A 15,596-nucleotide genomic window follows, 5' to 3' on the forward strand; every position below is an offset into this window, starting at 1 on the left:
CAAAAAAACCCACAACCCTACCAGAATAACTTGCTCAGAAATAAAAAGACCTTTTGCTAAATTGGGGGTGTGGAGGAATACAACATTTCGTGCATCAAAGCATAGTTTTGTTTCCTTCTGATCTTTCTGCTGTATTTAAAAATAATTTTGAGAGCTCTCTTAAGGTGTATGGTAGTGTTCACTGTCAACAGTCAATTTTCAGCTTTGCATTCCCAAAATGGAATGCTGGCTCTGAGTAAACAGGAATAAACTGTTCCGTTTGTCATCAAACTTGAGCTAATTCTCTACACAGCCCCCCAAACCCATAACATTCTTGGGTGGGGGGACTTCAAGATTATGCAATCATACAATTTCATTATCTAGGTCCTAGATAATGAAATTGTAGGACAATATAGCGTAGCATGAGCTGCCATGGCAGAAGAATACATACTGCACAACACACTTTTCATTTGCCCCTGTTTGGCTTTGCAGAGGGAGAGGGGTAAGAGGGAAAGCACACACAGATAAGTAGAAGATTACCCTGCCCCTTACTCTTTCTTGGAGAGCACTGAAATAGTTGACTGAACTTACAGTCATAAGGTCTAGCTCCTCTGTGATGTTCAGCTTGATGCTATACCAACAGAGACTGTGTGTCTGCACTGATAAGAACAGCCCTGCTGGATCAGGCCCAAGGCCTATCTAGTCCAGCATCCTGTTTCACACAGTGACTCACCATATGCCTCTGAGAAGCTCACAGGCAAAGAGGTGAGGGCATGCCTGCTCTCCTGCTGTTGCTCCCCTGCAACTGGTATTGAGAGGCACCTTGCCTCTGAGGCTGGAGGTGATCTATAGTCACCAGACTAGTAACCATTGATAGACCTGTCCTCCATGAATAATGCATTTCTTCTTGTGGGATCAAGTGTTTAGAGATTGTTGGAGATCTTTGTGCACTGGTCTGTGTTGTTAGGCTTCCAGTTTTTTGTTCATACATATTTTTAAAGTGGCACACAGATAAGAAAAGGGCAGGGGACAAGAAACAGAAATATCGTAACAATTGCTCCCCAGCAACTGGTAGAATAGAATAGAATTCTTCATTTACGACCCAAGGTCAGCATAACATGACATAAACAAAATATCTCATAACACAGAAAAATACAATTGGAAGAAGGAAATATGTGCATAAGTATCCACGGATAATAATCAATTAAAATTATAAAATTAATCAAGAAAAGCTCACTGCTGTAACAATACTGCAATAAAACAAAATTTGGCCACCTTAAAGGTGACATCTAAAATTCTATCCGCAAGAAGATAAGAAACATAAAAGTCTCCTGAACAGCCTGGGAAGGGTGTCAGAAGAGGAGTTAATAAGGAGCATCTTAAATCTCTATATAATGGACAGCACAACAGAACATGTTGGATGGATTCAACTTCCCCCATACCGTAACCACATGGGCACAAAACTATCCTCCCTAGGAATCCCCAGAAACCTCCCCAAGAGCACCGCTGAAGGTAGCATGTCATGTCTTGCCCTAAAAAAGGCCCTCTGGTAGCACGTCATGCTCAGAGCATTCAAATAGGCAGCAGGGCCCCAGCTAGAACTGCTCAAACCCAACCTCCTTTTAGTACAATCGGGGATTCGGGAGAGTTCTTGTTGAATTTCAGAGTCCAAGAGTCTTTGCTTCAGGATCTGCCTAGCCTGGTCATAACTTAACAAGAACAGGTAGTCTATAGACAGACCTAAGGACACAATTTTGTCCTGAATAGCCCGGGCCCAAGTGGCTCCATCAGCCAAGATAAGAGAGACCCATCCTCGAGGAAAAAATCTGACTTTAAGCCAATAGGTCAAAATAGACAACCAGGCCCAGACCTCAATCTTCAGAATGCCCAACTCAAACCTTAATACATTGGAGGCGCATCTAGGTACTCTAAGTAGAGCCCTAAGGAAGTCAACTGATATTTAGAGGCACCTTGTCTTAAAACAGTGGTACATATGCTGGTAACCTCCAGGCTTGACTACTGTAATGTACTCTATGTGGGGCTGCCTGTGTACATAGTCTGGAAACTACAAATGGTACAGAATGCGGCAGCCAGATTGGTCTCTGGGACCACACAAAGGGACCATATAACACCGGTCTTGAAAGAACTGCACTGGCAGCCAATATGTTTCCGGGTGAAATACAAAGTGCTGATTTATTACCTATAAAAGCCCTTAGTGGCTTGGGTCCAGGCTATTTAAGAGAGCACCTCCTTTGTCATGAACCCTGCCACCCATTACAATCTTCTGGAAAGGTCTGGTTACAGTTGCCACTGGGTCGTTTGGTGGCGACTCAGGACTGGGCTCTTTGGAATATGCTCCCTGCTGAAATAAGAGCATCTTCTTCTCTGTTTGTTTTCAGGAAGACCCTCAAGACTCTCCTGTTCTCAAAAGCTTTTAATCAGAATTAATTTTAATAATTTAATAACTGTTTAATACTTTTTATTATGTCTTGTGTATTTTAATCTGTTTTTTTAGGTGGTATTAAAATATGATTAATAAGTAAATAATTGTGATAAAGCCTGCTTGGGCAAAAGGCCTCCCCCTTTCCACTCAGATAAAATGAAGCATGACAGAGCAGCTCAGAAATACTTCAGACCAGGCAGTAAATATATAGTGTAGGCCGCCATGTCCCAACCCATCACATTTCCAATTTCCCATCACAGAACACAAGCCAGTTGCATCGTGCTATCTTACTCCCTTATGGATCGGAAAGAGACATGTCCTTCACAGTTCATAAGGTAGCAAGCCATATCCAAGGGTATGGAGTTTGGGGTCTGACTTGCCTCATAATCAATCCCCCATCACCTCCCACCCACAAATAAATGAATAAGAATGGTGCAGCGGCTTGCCACTGCAAAAAAGAAGAAAAAGATGTCTGTGTTGAGGAAGTGTAACCCTTTTTTTTTTAAAATGTAAATGTGCTTCAGAATAAAAAAAGTTTGGGCAAGGCCTGGAATCTGCGTGTATGTGTAGGGGTGATATCTAGATAAGTGGCTTCCCAATCCTGGAAAAAATTGGAACAGCCCCTGCTTGATAGGCCTGTGGTGCAGTTTCCTTTGTTTGCTCTTTTATCCTTGGAAGATACTCTGTGTTAGGCCTCCATTAAGACATGAAATAGCCTTGCAGAATAATTAGTTTGCTGTATGAAGCACCATCAGATTCTGTTGCCAAAACTTGAACAAAGACTTTATGTCCCACAGACTGAATATCTTTTGTAGACAAAGCTGTTTCTTTTCATCACTGGCAGAATAAATATGCAATTTAGGGCCTGGCTGGACATTGCAAGACATTCTGACTCCTTCCTTCCCTCACCTCCCCTGCCACCACTTTTTTGTAATATTCTAAGCAGCCATGAGCTGTTAATATGAGTGGAAGAAGGGCAGAGAGTAGCGGCTTCATTTCCTTCCTGTCATTTTTCAGTTCAAAAATTGCTCTCCTCAAGCTTCTCTTTCACCTTTAGGATTCCCCCATCCTCGTAAAAAGGGTAGAGGACAGAATCTTGGTCTCTTTATATGTAAGGGTAATTGAACCTTTGCCAGTAGTTTCATGCAAAGTACAGTAACAGGATCCTGTACCATCTATCCAAATCCTGCCGTGTACCCTAAGAATCTAGGTATAGTGCAACAATTTGAGTCTATACACTTCACAACTTCTGCCTCTTTCTTTTTGCAGGTTCGGGTTCCCCCACCTCCACCATCTACAGCCCCAAAAGCTGATTCACTGTCTGGCCATGATTAACACTATATCTGCTGGGGACTAGGCTGCCAGAGAAGGCCCAGGTGCCCCTAAGCAAAGCAGTTTCTGCTTGGAGCTGTTGAGTGTATCTAGCTGCTTTGGAGCCCTCATTCCCAAGCACCAGCAAGTAAACAGTGTGACTGTGCTAGGAGGAATTGCTGCTTCTCTGGTGACAACCCTCTCTCCCATAGCCACAGTTGCCTCTACCACAACACATGAGGAAGTGCCCAGAGAGACTGGCTGTTCCAGAAGGTTTCAACAAGGAATGGTGTCATGTTCCCATCTCCGTACTGTGACTGAGAACTCAGAAATGGCAGGACCCACCTTGATATTCCTTGAGTTACCACTAGAGGCTATACAAGCACTTTCCCTCCTGTCTGTGGGTGGGAATGGGAGCTGGACTCTCCCTTTGCTTTAAATGCTGCTAGCTGGCATCTGTTTGCACTTTGCCTATCAGAACTATTTTGCACCCCTTGCAATAAGTACAATGGCAGGATGGTTCTTGGGCAGCCATTAATTCTTTACAGTCCCCTGAAGAGTGGGCTGGCTCCTTCTGCTGGTTCTTTGAGGAGGAACAGCTGGGTGGTTGCTGACCCAATAAAGAGACCTCATTGTGCATTTTTTTCCAGCGCTTTTAATGGGGTTAGTTTTTGTTTACATATTTCAATATTAATTTATGGAAGGAGGAGGACGTGGCCTTGTTTCATGGCTTACTATGACATTAACTGGAACACACAGAAGAGCGTGATGGGGAAGGGGAGGATCCAGGGGAGCTTCTAACAGGCTGCTCTCCAGAATCGGGTTCATATCTCTGTTCCTAGGGAGGGAAGCCTATCACAGCCAAGCTGTGTGCTGCGGACTTTCCCCTCCTCCTGCAAGTTGCTCACACATAGCAGGTGGAGCACCATAGCAAAGGACCTCAGAACTAGGCTCTACTTGACTGCTCCCTAGGAGGTAATACGGTTAGTGGAAACCAGAGCAGGATCCTTGGAAGGAGGACCCGCCTAGAAGAGTGGCTGTGTGTGAATATTGCAATCCAAAGGAAAGCTGCTTTCCCTGTGCTAAGTGAGGCAGAACTCGACACTATAAGAGACTTCTAGAAATAAATGAGCATAACTGCGGCTCCTGAGTTGTAATACTAGCTCTGCTTGTTGCCTTGGGCAAAGATTGGAAACCATCTAGCTCATCCTGTCTGGGTAGAGCCCAGGCACTATAGCTGCCAGCCCAATGCAGTCTATCCCTGGGGATCAGTGTTCCCTCTAACAGGGATTTCCAGACATTGTTGACTACAACTCCCAGAATCCCCAGCTGCAGTAGCTTTTGCTTGGGGATTCTGGGAGTTGTAGTTAACAACATCTGGGAATCCCTGTTAGAGGGAACACTGTTGGGGATACTGTGTTCCTTGGCCAGGCTGGGTGTGGGTACTTAAGCTTAGAGCACAACTCAGTCTGTCTCAGCAACTGAGTCACAGCTACATGGGGGGTGGGGGGGAGAGTGGCACCCCAGCATCTTCCTTTAGCTCAAAACTCACACCACCTACAGTGGCTGGGTTCTGCTCTTTCTCACTATAAGCAGAAGCCGCATTTCTAACTCTGATGATTGGCTCAGAGATGACTAGCATGCAGGAGAAACAGCATTTCATGCTGTTGCTGAAATGGCAGCACCTGGAGCAGTCTGGGGCTTTTGCTCCAGAAAAGAGGTACATGTGAAAACCCTGAGGCACTTTTGGGCAGGGTCACCCAGGGTGGTTGGGAAGAGGGTGATATGACAAAGCCAGCAGCTGCAAAGAGCTGTCATTGTTTCAATGAGTTGCTTTCCTTCCCTGCCAGTGGCTGAGAGCTTCAGTGTATACATCTGGGATTCTTCCAAGTACCACATGTTGGGCCTCAGCCTAATACAGAATAGAATTCTCACCAACAGAGGTCCTCTGATGGGTTTCCCCCTGCTCCCCAAACACATGGTTGCAAAATACTTAGCAAAGCTATTGCCAGAATGGGGAAGCAGGAGTTTCCAGTGATGTGGACACACCCACAAAATAGTCCTGTTCCAGTGAGGAGCAGTTCTGCTGCTGGATGGATAACTATTGTGATGGGGGTGAGGTTCTTGCCGAGTGCAGTGATTTTACTGGTTGAAGCAGCATATCCTTTCATTGCTCTGGCCATGCCAAGTACAGTGTAGCTGTTCTGGGCCAGGCCTTGCTCTGTTGTAAACCTGGCTGCCTCATTCTTGTAGGCCTGATGAAGGCTTTCTGTGCATCCCTCTGCTTGGCAGCCCTGAACCTGGAGCAGGTAGGATCTGAAAGATAATAGAGGGGAGGGGGGAGAGGAAATCATGAACAGAAACCTATGCAAAGGTAATTGAAGACCCAGCTTCTCATGCTGGCATTGCAGACCTCACGTAGCATGCAGTGAGGATCCTCAGAAGTTTGAGGCTGCTAGGCCAGCTGCTAGCCTTGCTTTAGAACTAATGGCCCTCCTAAATGCAGTAGGGCTGTCTGCACTGTGTAAGCACAGAATTAGGCATCGTGAAAATCTCAAATACATTTGTTTTTAAGTTTTCAACCCTTATGGTTTAAAGTAAGATGATGGTTAAAATAAGATTGCAAAAGAGGTTCTGTATAGGTCCTTCTCCTCTTCCCATTATAAGCGGAATAAATTAATCAAATTAGACAAACATGATCTGCATAGGTTATACAGGCTTCTGGATTAATCTTTGGTTAGTGCAAAAGAGCTCCTAGCCTTGTATTCCTGCAGCTGATGGTACAAGTTTGCTTCATGAAGCTTTGCCTCTTTCCTGTGGTGGAATCATTTAGTGTTCGTTGGCCAGAGGAAGGCAACAGAGAAGATGATGGTGAGAAAGTGGGAAACGAAATTATAATGACAGGGCTTGTATAATGTATAAGGTGAGTTGTTTTCACATTCTGCCGTTATAAGCCCTGAACATTCTATTGGTCATAAATTAAACCTGTTTGTCAAATCTGCTTGACTGTAGGCCAGGGCGGCACAACTTTGGCCCATGGAATTGTGTTACATTTCCATCTTCGTACTGTCACTGAGCACCTTGATATTCCTTGGGTTACCACTAGAGGCTATGCAAGCATTCTCTTCCCCTTTCTGTGGGTAGGAATGGGAGCCGTTCTCTCCCTTTGCTCTATACACTGCTAGCTGACATCTGTTTGTACTTTGTCTGTCAGAACTATTTTGTGCCCTTTACCTTTTCCTTTCCTTTCCTTTTTATTTTTTGGTAGTCCAAGCTGCTTTTGGACTACAGCTCCCGCTGCTTTTGGACTACAGCTCCCATCGTTCCCAGCCATAATGGCCAGTAGTCGGGGATGATCAGAGTTGTAGTCCAACTCCTACAGGAGGGACAAAGTTGTGTGGCCCTGCTGCAGGTGGGCATCAACTAGGTGACAAGAGACACCACCCCTCCAAATCTGATGCAGATCCTTTGAAAAGGGGCTGAGATACAGCAGTTTTAAATATTACCTCCAAAAAAGAGCAGGTTTGTGCATTTGCTACACTTTTTTGTTGTCAGGTAACTTTTTTTTACTGCTCCTTCAAATGTGTTTAAAGTTCAGGTCTGTGTTGAAGCATAATCCTTTGCTGTTTTGAAAGGAAAAAAAGAGCAACCCAGTGTTTCTTGAGTTATTAGCCTCTGCATAACAACAGGGTACAATCAACTAAGGGCATTTAACCTCTCTTTTGTTCACTGAGGGTTCTGCAGCCAGAGTTGGGAGGAGCAAGTGTTGGCAAGTTCTGGAAAGTGACTTCCTAAATCTGAAAGTAGTTGCTCGAGAACAAGACTCTAGGTGCGGGTCTGGCACTTGTATACTTATACAAGTGTTCCCTTCTCCCTCACTTTCCTTTTATGGGCTCTTCTCTTCTCCCTCCACTGAGGTGGAAGCAAGGTGGCAAGAGGCCTTGTGCAGGCACACAAGGTGGGATAAGGTGGCATAGGTCGACATAAGTGTGTCAAAGGCTAATTCCATGCTAGGGATCATTAGGAAAGGAACTGAAAATGCAACAACTGCCAATATAGTAAATCTATGGTGTGACTGCTAAGGCACTTGGAAAATTGTGTACAATCCTGGTCACCACATCTTAAGAAGGATATTGTTGTAGAGCTAGAAAAGGGCAACCAAAATGATCAGGGGGTGGAATGACTCCCCTATCTACAACCTTTGGGCCTTTTTAGCTGAGAATAAAGCCGGTAAAGTGGGAAATGATAGAGGTGTATAAAATTATGCACAGTGTGGATACAGCAAAGATTTTCTCCCTCTCGTAAAATTAGAACCTGGGGTCATCCATTGAAACTAAATGCTGGAAGATTCTAGACAGACAAAGGGAAGTACTACTAACATATAGTTAAACTATGGAATTTGCTGCCACCAGATGTGGTGATGGCTACCAATCTAGACAGTTTTAAAGGGAGATTAGACAAATGCATGGAGGACAGAGCTATCAACCTTAGTAGTAGTATATTTCCATCAAGATTAGAGGTTGCATGCCCTGAACACCAGGTGCTAGGAAACACCAATGTGGTGGGGTGGGGAGGTTAGCCCTCTCTTCCCCCTGCTTGCAAGCTTCCCAGATGCATTTGTTGGGCCACCGTGTAAGGTGTGATGCTGGACTGGATGGGCCTTTGGCCAGTTCCAGCTGGGCTTTTCTTTATGTTCTTAAATGGATTGAGGAGGGAATGTGACATGGTGGCAAGATAGCAGGAGGTCTTGCAAGGGCACACAAGACAGCAAACTGTCTTTGAACACAAACTTTCTGTATTGGAGAGATATTGCCTATGAATATGGAGGCTCCACTTAGCATAAGTAAGAGCCATTGTTAAACTTTCTTTTCCCACAGTGCCCAACCAGATTTTCCCTTTCAAAAAGCCTGTGAATTCGTTTATCAAAAAACCTTCCGTTTAAGACATGAGTTAAGATCATTTTCACCCATGCTCTAAACAGCATGGAAATTACAACTTAACCTTAACTTCCATGCCATTTAAGCTGTAAAGACTTAAATGGCAGACTTAAGCTCATATCGCACAGATTTAAGATGGGTTCCAACTTGCAATTCCCCTGCTTTTTAGAGCAAGAGTGGAAATATAAAGCATCTTATCTTAAAACGAAGGCTTTTAGATAAATGATTACTCTTTATATACATGGGGTCACTGGCATATCAGTCTCATTCTTTCCATCTCCTCTATCTATTCCCTCCAACAGCAATGTTGGAGAAAGCAGAGTTACAAAAATGTCATTGACTGACATGCTGATGTGATTATTTGCCAACCAATTTGCAGAGGAGATGCAGAAGAATTGGGGTCCACTGGCAGAACTTCCTGCATGAAGACATTCTATGACATTCCATGAGAGGAGAGCTGGTCTTGTGGTAGCAAACATGACTTGTTCCCATAGCTAAGCAGGGTCTGCCCTGGTTGCATATGAATGGGAGACTTGATGTGTGAGCACTGCAAGATATTCCCCTCAGGGGATGAAGCCGCTCTGGGAAGAGCAGAAAGTTTCAAGTTCCCTCCCTGGCTTCTCCAAGATAGGACTGAGAGAGATTCCTGCCTGCAACCTTGGAGAAGCTGCTGCCAGTCTGTGAAGACAATACTGAGCTAGATAGACCAATGGTCTGACTCAGTATATGGCAGTTTCCTATGTTCCTATGACATCAGAAGAATTCAGAAGAGACCAAAAAGGGAAGGCTGGAAGGACTGTGAACCCTTAGTAACAAAGCAGCCTTGTGTGTCAAGATGGATAGTTTGCCTTTCTCAGTATCCTCCTTTCTGCCAATACTAAAGGAAGAGTCAAGGTGCTCTTCTTCTTTTCCCTCTCTAATGCGCTGGGTGGCCAAGTGCCAACTATTGCTTGCAAAAACAAAATGCAAAGGAGAACATAGGGAGCTGTCGTATACTGAGTCAGACCATTCGTCTATCTAGCTCAGTATTGTATTCACAAACTGGCACCTATTGGCCTTAATAAGTTATTAAGGAAGGGAGAGTTGCTTAGCCAAAACTTGGTTTCCACATATTACAAGGGCCGGGAGAGGGGGCACTAGACATTGGCAGCAGCATAAGGGAGAAGACATGTATAGTTCTGGGGTGCAGTGGAGGAGGATCAGAAGAGTGGCCTGCTTAATTCAGTCTTTTTTCTCTGCCAGCATGAGACAGGAGGGGCTGAAGGGAGCTGGCTGAAATCAAAAGTAGGTGAGGCCAAGTGAGACAGGCAGCTATCTGACTGATGTAATCACACAACTCCTTGCATTGCTACAGCAGTAGGTGTTTCTCTTCCTAACAATCTACAGCTGGCAACTGAACTTGAGACGTGTACTGTACCTGTGCTGGTGCCATTCTAACTGAGCTACAGCTCCACAGATGAATCATTCAGTACCAAGTTATATAGCAGAGATCAATGACCATCCCATACGTTTTCACTGGTGGAGTGGGAAGAGGCTATGGCAAGGGTCAGATCCTTGGGAGACTACAAAGCTCCCATTATCAATAGCTTCTTTGTTGTTTGCTTCTGTGGTTAGTGTTGCCCTGTGAAGGTATGAGTTTTATTCTTGTTGTCCTCCTGAAATCATTGTTTTTCAGACTCCAGAATATAAGCTTTGCTTTGCAGAAGCTGTGTTTTCACTAGGGATGTGCAAATTGATCTGGGTACAAATCGATTTGTACCCAAATCTAGCTGATTCAAGTGATTCGGAGACAAAACAAATCACCCCTGTGGTCCATTGCCTAGATTCTGGCACAAATCGAATCACGCCTGATTCGATTTGAATTGATTCGAGTTTCGGATCCCTCCTGTTAATTCCTCCAGATTCCCAGCTTTCTTTTAAAAAAAAAAAAAAAAAAGCTAAGCTCTAGCCCTTATAGAAGTGGAGTTATGGAGCAAAGCGTGTGGTCACTATTTTTCAAGTGTTTGGATTCTTTGGTGTATAATAACATTCAGTCAATGAATCCTTATGAGGATTCATTACACACCTTCATTTCTATTTTTCATTTTGACTGTCTTTTCAACAGCACCAACTGTCAACTGCCATGTGCCAACTACACCCCACTCCCACCCACAAGGCAGTGGGGTACTACTCAGTTTAAGTTAAGTGCTTAATGGGTAGAGGCTACCACCCAAATTGCAGGGGGGGTATAACTGTACTTGGGGGGGGCACTGGGGGGGCCCAGAGCGAGTGGCAGTGTAGTGAACAGAGGGTGCCAGCCACCCCCATGGGTTTCTAACCCCATCGGGTACAGGGTTCTGTTGTTTCTGAGTTGTTCTGAGTGTGGATTCTCTGATAGCAAATGAGAGTGGATTCATAGTTTGTACTGAAAATCTCATTTGCTACCAGATAATCTACACTCAGAACACCTCAGAAACAACAGAACCCTGTACCCCATGGGTTAGAAACCCATGGGGGTGGCTGGCATCCTCTGTTCACTACACTGCCACTCGCTCTGGGCCACCCCTGTGCCCCCCCAAGTGTAGTTATGGGGCTGCTGAAACCTACATGATTCCCTATGGAGAAAAACCTTAAAGATGCGTAAACTTCAACAAATCACCAAAAATCAGCCCTCTGCCCAAATCCTTTGAAAAAATTCTGGTAGTTTCTTTGCCCCCCTTGGGCACTACCACCAACCCCACACCGCTCTAGGCCACCCCTTCCCCACAACGTGAAGCGATACACCTCCATTATACCTTATGGGGGAAAGTCTTAAAGATGTGTAAACTTCAACAATTCACCAAAAATCAGCCCTTTGCCCGATCCCTCTGCAATTTGAGTTGTAGCCTCCACCCATTAGGCACTACCACCCTCCCTTCCACCCCAGATCCCACTTTATGCCCCAATCTGCCCCAAAGACACTAAGACTTCAACAATTCACCCAAAACCAGCCCTTTGCCCAATTCCTCTGCAATTTGGGTGGTAGCCTACACCCATTAGGCACTACCACCCCACTCTTTGGGCCCTGGGACCCGTTTTTTGATCCAAATCAATTTGGATTCAGATTTGGATTAATTCGGATCCAAATTGAATCTGGGGTGATTCGGATGGGTCAGATTCGGACCCAAAAACAAATTAGGGGTGTTTTGATTTTGATCCAAATCGAAACACCCAAAATCCGAATTGCACACCCCTCGTTTTCACCTTTTTGGGTAGGACATATTTAGCTAGTAGTATTCTTCCTCACTGAGCAGCTTACCATCTTGTTTTCTGTTTGCTACTTTCATTCTGACTTCTCCAAGTAGCTCCCTTCTAATGAGTATTGTTCTCACAATGAGCTTTGATCTCTTGGGGGCCCAAAGTTTCTCCATGCATGATGCCTCCCTAGGGGGTAGTGGAGATGGCAGACTGTTATGACAGAGATGGCACTTTTTCCACCCCTATGTGCTTCTCCCCTTATGCCTGTGGAAATGCTGATCTGTAGCTGTCTACTTGGAGTCTGCTAGGGGATTTGAACACTTGCAGAAGTGGATCCCTGTAGCTTGCAGCTGCAGGCATCAATATTTCCAGTAAGCAGTGAGAGTACTGTGAACTCTTTCTGGAAGCATACTTGTGAAACAGGTTAATCCACAACATCATGCTATTCCTGGATGATGAATAGCATCATTAAGGGAACAATGGAACTCTCCTGGCCTTAACATGCCTCACTGGGAGCAACACCTGACTGACAGATGATACCTGTATGCAGGAATCTGGGGAGGCTATCATCCTTGCTACATTCTCTTCCCCCACCCCAGCCCCATTATGTGATTTTGATGCTGCTGGGAGAGTATAGGATATAAAACAGTGAAGCTAGTCTAAACTCTGGTGTAGTGGTAGCCATCTTAGGCTAGGACTGTCCAAAGGATTATCCTGCCTGCCCACCAGAAAGAAAATGGTTATGGCTGAGCTGTCCTGTTCCTAATTTTTTGTATGACCCCAGAAGGTCTCTGGGTACAGTAAAGCATGACTGTGGTCTCCAAAGAAGTAAGACCCAACCAGCTTGTAGAAGCCTAAGAGAGAGGAGTTTGCTTGTGCTTCAGAGCAATTGGGGTCAGAGAGCTCTGATGCCCAAAGCGGGGGCAGGGCCGGACTGGGGGCCCTGAAAGGGCAGTGGAATGTATGTGGGGAGGGTGCCAGGTTTTGAACAGAATGGGTACTGAAGGGTGGGAGTGTTCACTGCTGCCGAGTGTGGCGGGGTACAAGGGCACACCAGGAATACGCCCTGTTGCCCTGTGGGCCAGTCCGAGCCTGAGCGGGGGCAAATGGACATGCAGGCATGCTGGTTAGGGGAACAAAAGAGCTCACCTGGACTCAGCAGGCCAAAAAATCAAATGACAGGATGTTAATTTGGTGAGAGTGGAGCAAATCCGTGCCTGCACACAGGAACTTGCCAGCCAGTTTGGTCCCCCTCCACCACAAAACTGGGAGTGGTTGTATGTAGATGAGCATACCCACATCCTGCTGTTGATTGCTAGAGCATGAAACTTACGTCACACAGATACTCTTGGGTCCTGCACCACCAAGTTCTGCTCCTGGGAGAAAGGAGGCAAAAAATAATAACAACAACACCAAAAAAACATAACCCAGAAATAAAGAGTATTATACTGGCAGTTTGTATGAAAAAGCAGCCATGTTGGGAGGCCCTAGGGGTTAGGAGAGGGTGGTAGGGATCCTGGAAGGTCAGTTTGTGCACCCTAGAACTGAACTGGCTAAAGTAGGCTTTGACATGACCTTCTGCACTACTAATTGGTTGTGCTAGTGGGAGATAGGCCATGCAAAGGGAGGGAGTGGTGCTTGTGCCACAGGATAGGTGGGCACTACTGCTGAAACAAGAAACCTTTTAGGAAGAGCAAATATTATTAAGTACCGGGAAGCCCCAAAGGAGTTTTACAAGCAGTTGTTAATTAGTCCTCACTGAAGCTTTATGAGGTAGATAAGGGATTAGAGAGCCACAACAATGATTCTATAATATTAAATGGGGGAAACGTTTCCAGTCTAAGAACTGCTTCACATGTTTGCCATGATAATGGATACTACAAACTTGGCCATCATCGTTGGTCATTGCTGGGCAACTACTGAAAGTCCAGGGCCCTCAGAAGGGCTCACTGCTGATCCCTGAGACCAGCTCTGTGCCCACAGCATGGATAGATCCCACGCAGAGCAGTTGGCCAGGGGTGGGAGCGGGCCCTGACCAAGGACCTACTGTATGTTGTGGACATGGAAAAACGATAAGGGCTGGAGTACACAATTCTGCTCTTTAAAAAAATAAAAATAAAACCTCATTTGTACTAGGGGAACATGTTTTTAAAAACACAAATATTACCATTAGATAGGGCACAGCTCAGGCAGCAGATTTTGAAGTATTATGAAAGAGTGGTTAATTAGTTATTTAGTTTATTGTTTCTACCACCATAAGAAGTCACTATTTTAGAATTTTTCTGCCTCTGGCACCAAAATAACATGAACTATCTCTAACTAGTATGTGCTTATGGTTATTACATGTACAGTATGCAGTTTGTTCTCTCTCCCTCATTCACTAAACTACCTCTGTCAAAACAAGGACATTTGGGGCTATTTCATCACCTCGTGGTGTTCTGTAAGAATGAATATGCTGTAATCCATTGTAAACTATAATAATGTACTAGAAATCTAAACAACTTATTTAGAATAGTTTACAATTCTTCATTTCTGCCTCTTCAAAGACAGGCAAACACTTTTTTCAGCCATATTTGACTTCAACAACTCCTATTATTTTTATTGCATTTGAGTTTCAGTGTGTCACTTCTTTCTTTATTAAAGATATTTCTATTCTAGCTTTTAATCACAACAGAGTCACAAGGCAGCTACCCCAGAAGATATTAAAATGGGTCTTGTAACTTTTACTCAAAGCTTGTTCTGAATTGCATTTTCAGTTTTTATAATGACTTAAGGGGGCGGCGGGGGGAAGCTTGCCTTTTGGCTTGTCAAAAATATAGTTTTCACCTCCTTGCTACCTCCAATTCACTTCAGGACACACCCATATTCATGCAAAACAAAATCACACTTCCTGATTACCTACAGATACCAAATTTTTTGTGTAACCAATCTAGCCCCTGAAATTAGCTGGTACACTACTTTTTATACTGCAATATGCTGGGAGAAAGGTTTAAATGTGGGTGGTTGTTTTTTTAATTTTGAGAAGAAATTTGGAATATAATGCTCATTTTTAAACTGTTATTGTTCAATAGATTTTTAACACTCAATAATCATATCAGTAATTACAAAATGATATCATGTCCAAGAGAAGCAGAAGATCTTTCTGAAATTCAAATTTACTGTGATTCAAATTTATTATGTATGGTAATTATTCAATAAAATGAATAATGTTTTAAGTTGAAATCCTACAAATTTAAAACTGTTCTTTTATTTCCCTTTATATCAATAAAAAGTTATTACATACATTTAATTTCTTGAACTTTCCTATAAAGGTCATCTACGCAAAAATACTTTGCCTGGTCAACAATGGGCTTCACCTGCATGCATGCATATAAAACATATTTTTAATGCTATCTTGTTTAGCAACATAATAATATTGACCTTCCCTGCACTGAAAGTGTTCCACAGTTACCGCCCCTACCTCTTTATTTTATCTTAGTTTTGCCCTTTCAAGAAACCATAACCGGTAATAAACCTTAACCAGTAAGGACTACAACATTTTGCATGGCGAGCCTACTGAGGATCTTCACACATCCTGGCTTGGTCAGATCATATGCACAACTTTTCTCAGAAAATGAAGCTCAGGGGCACTAGCAGAGCCAGACTGCGGGCGACCCATGTCCGGCCGCCACCATGGCCCCGCCCACCCTGCCCCCTATGTCTAATGTCAG

At 44.2% G+C, this 15,596-nt stretch overlaps 2 protein-coding genes across 13 annotated transcripts in view; one reads left to right on the forward strand and one right to left on the reverse strand.

The window, feature by feature from the left end:
- Positions 1-4,370, forward strand: part of FCHSD1 (FCH and double SH3 domains 1) — a 52,416-nt gene extending 48,046 nt beyond the window's left edge. For all 5 annotated transcript variants that reach the window (XM_053250256.1, XM_053250257.1, XM_053250259.1 and 2 more), the window contains one exon: positions 3,692-4,370. In XM_053250256.1, coding sequence (XP_053106231.1) covers positions 3,692-3,757 — 66 coding nt within the window. In that variant the 3' untranslated portion in view covers positions 3,758-4,370. The remainder of the gene's footprint in view (positions 1-3,691) is intronic.
- The window catches only part of RELL2 (RELT like 2), a 43,776-nt gene continuing 29,217 nt past the window's right edge, over positions 1,038-15,596 (reverse strand). For 6 of the 8 annotated variants that reach the window (XM_053250264.1, XM_053250262.1, XM_053250261.1 and 3 more), the window contains one exon: positions 15,114-15,242. Coding sequence is in view for 2 of the 8 variants with exons in the window: in XM_053250267.1 (XP_053106242.1) it covers positions 13,221-13,262 (42 nt within the window). In the remaining 6 variants the exon portion in view is untranslated. Of the gene's footprint in view, positions 6,050-11,947; positions 12,073-13,219; positions 13,263-15,113; positions 15,243-15,596 lie in introns of those variants that run through there. The other 2 variants (XM_053250267.1, XM_053250266.1) reach the window with 2 other exon arrangements.

The sequence above is a fragment of the Hemicordylus capensis genome, chromosome 4, assembly GCF_027244095.1.
Source record: "Hemicordylus capensis ecotype Gifberg chromosome 4, rHemCap1.1.pri, whole genome shotgun sequence".
NCBI lineage: Eukaryota > Metazoa > Chordata > Lepidosauria > Squamata > Cordylidae > Hemicordylus > Hemicordylus capensis.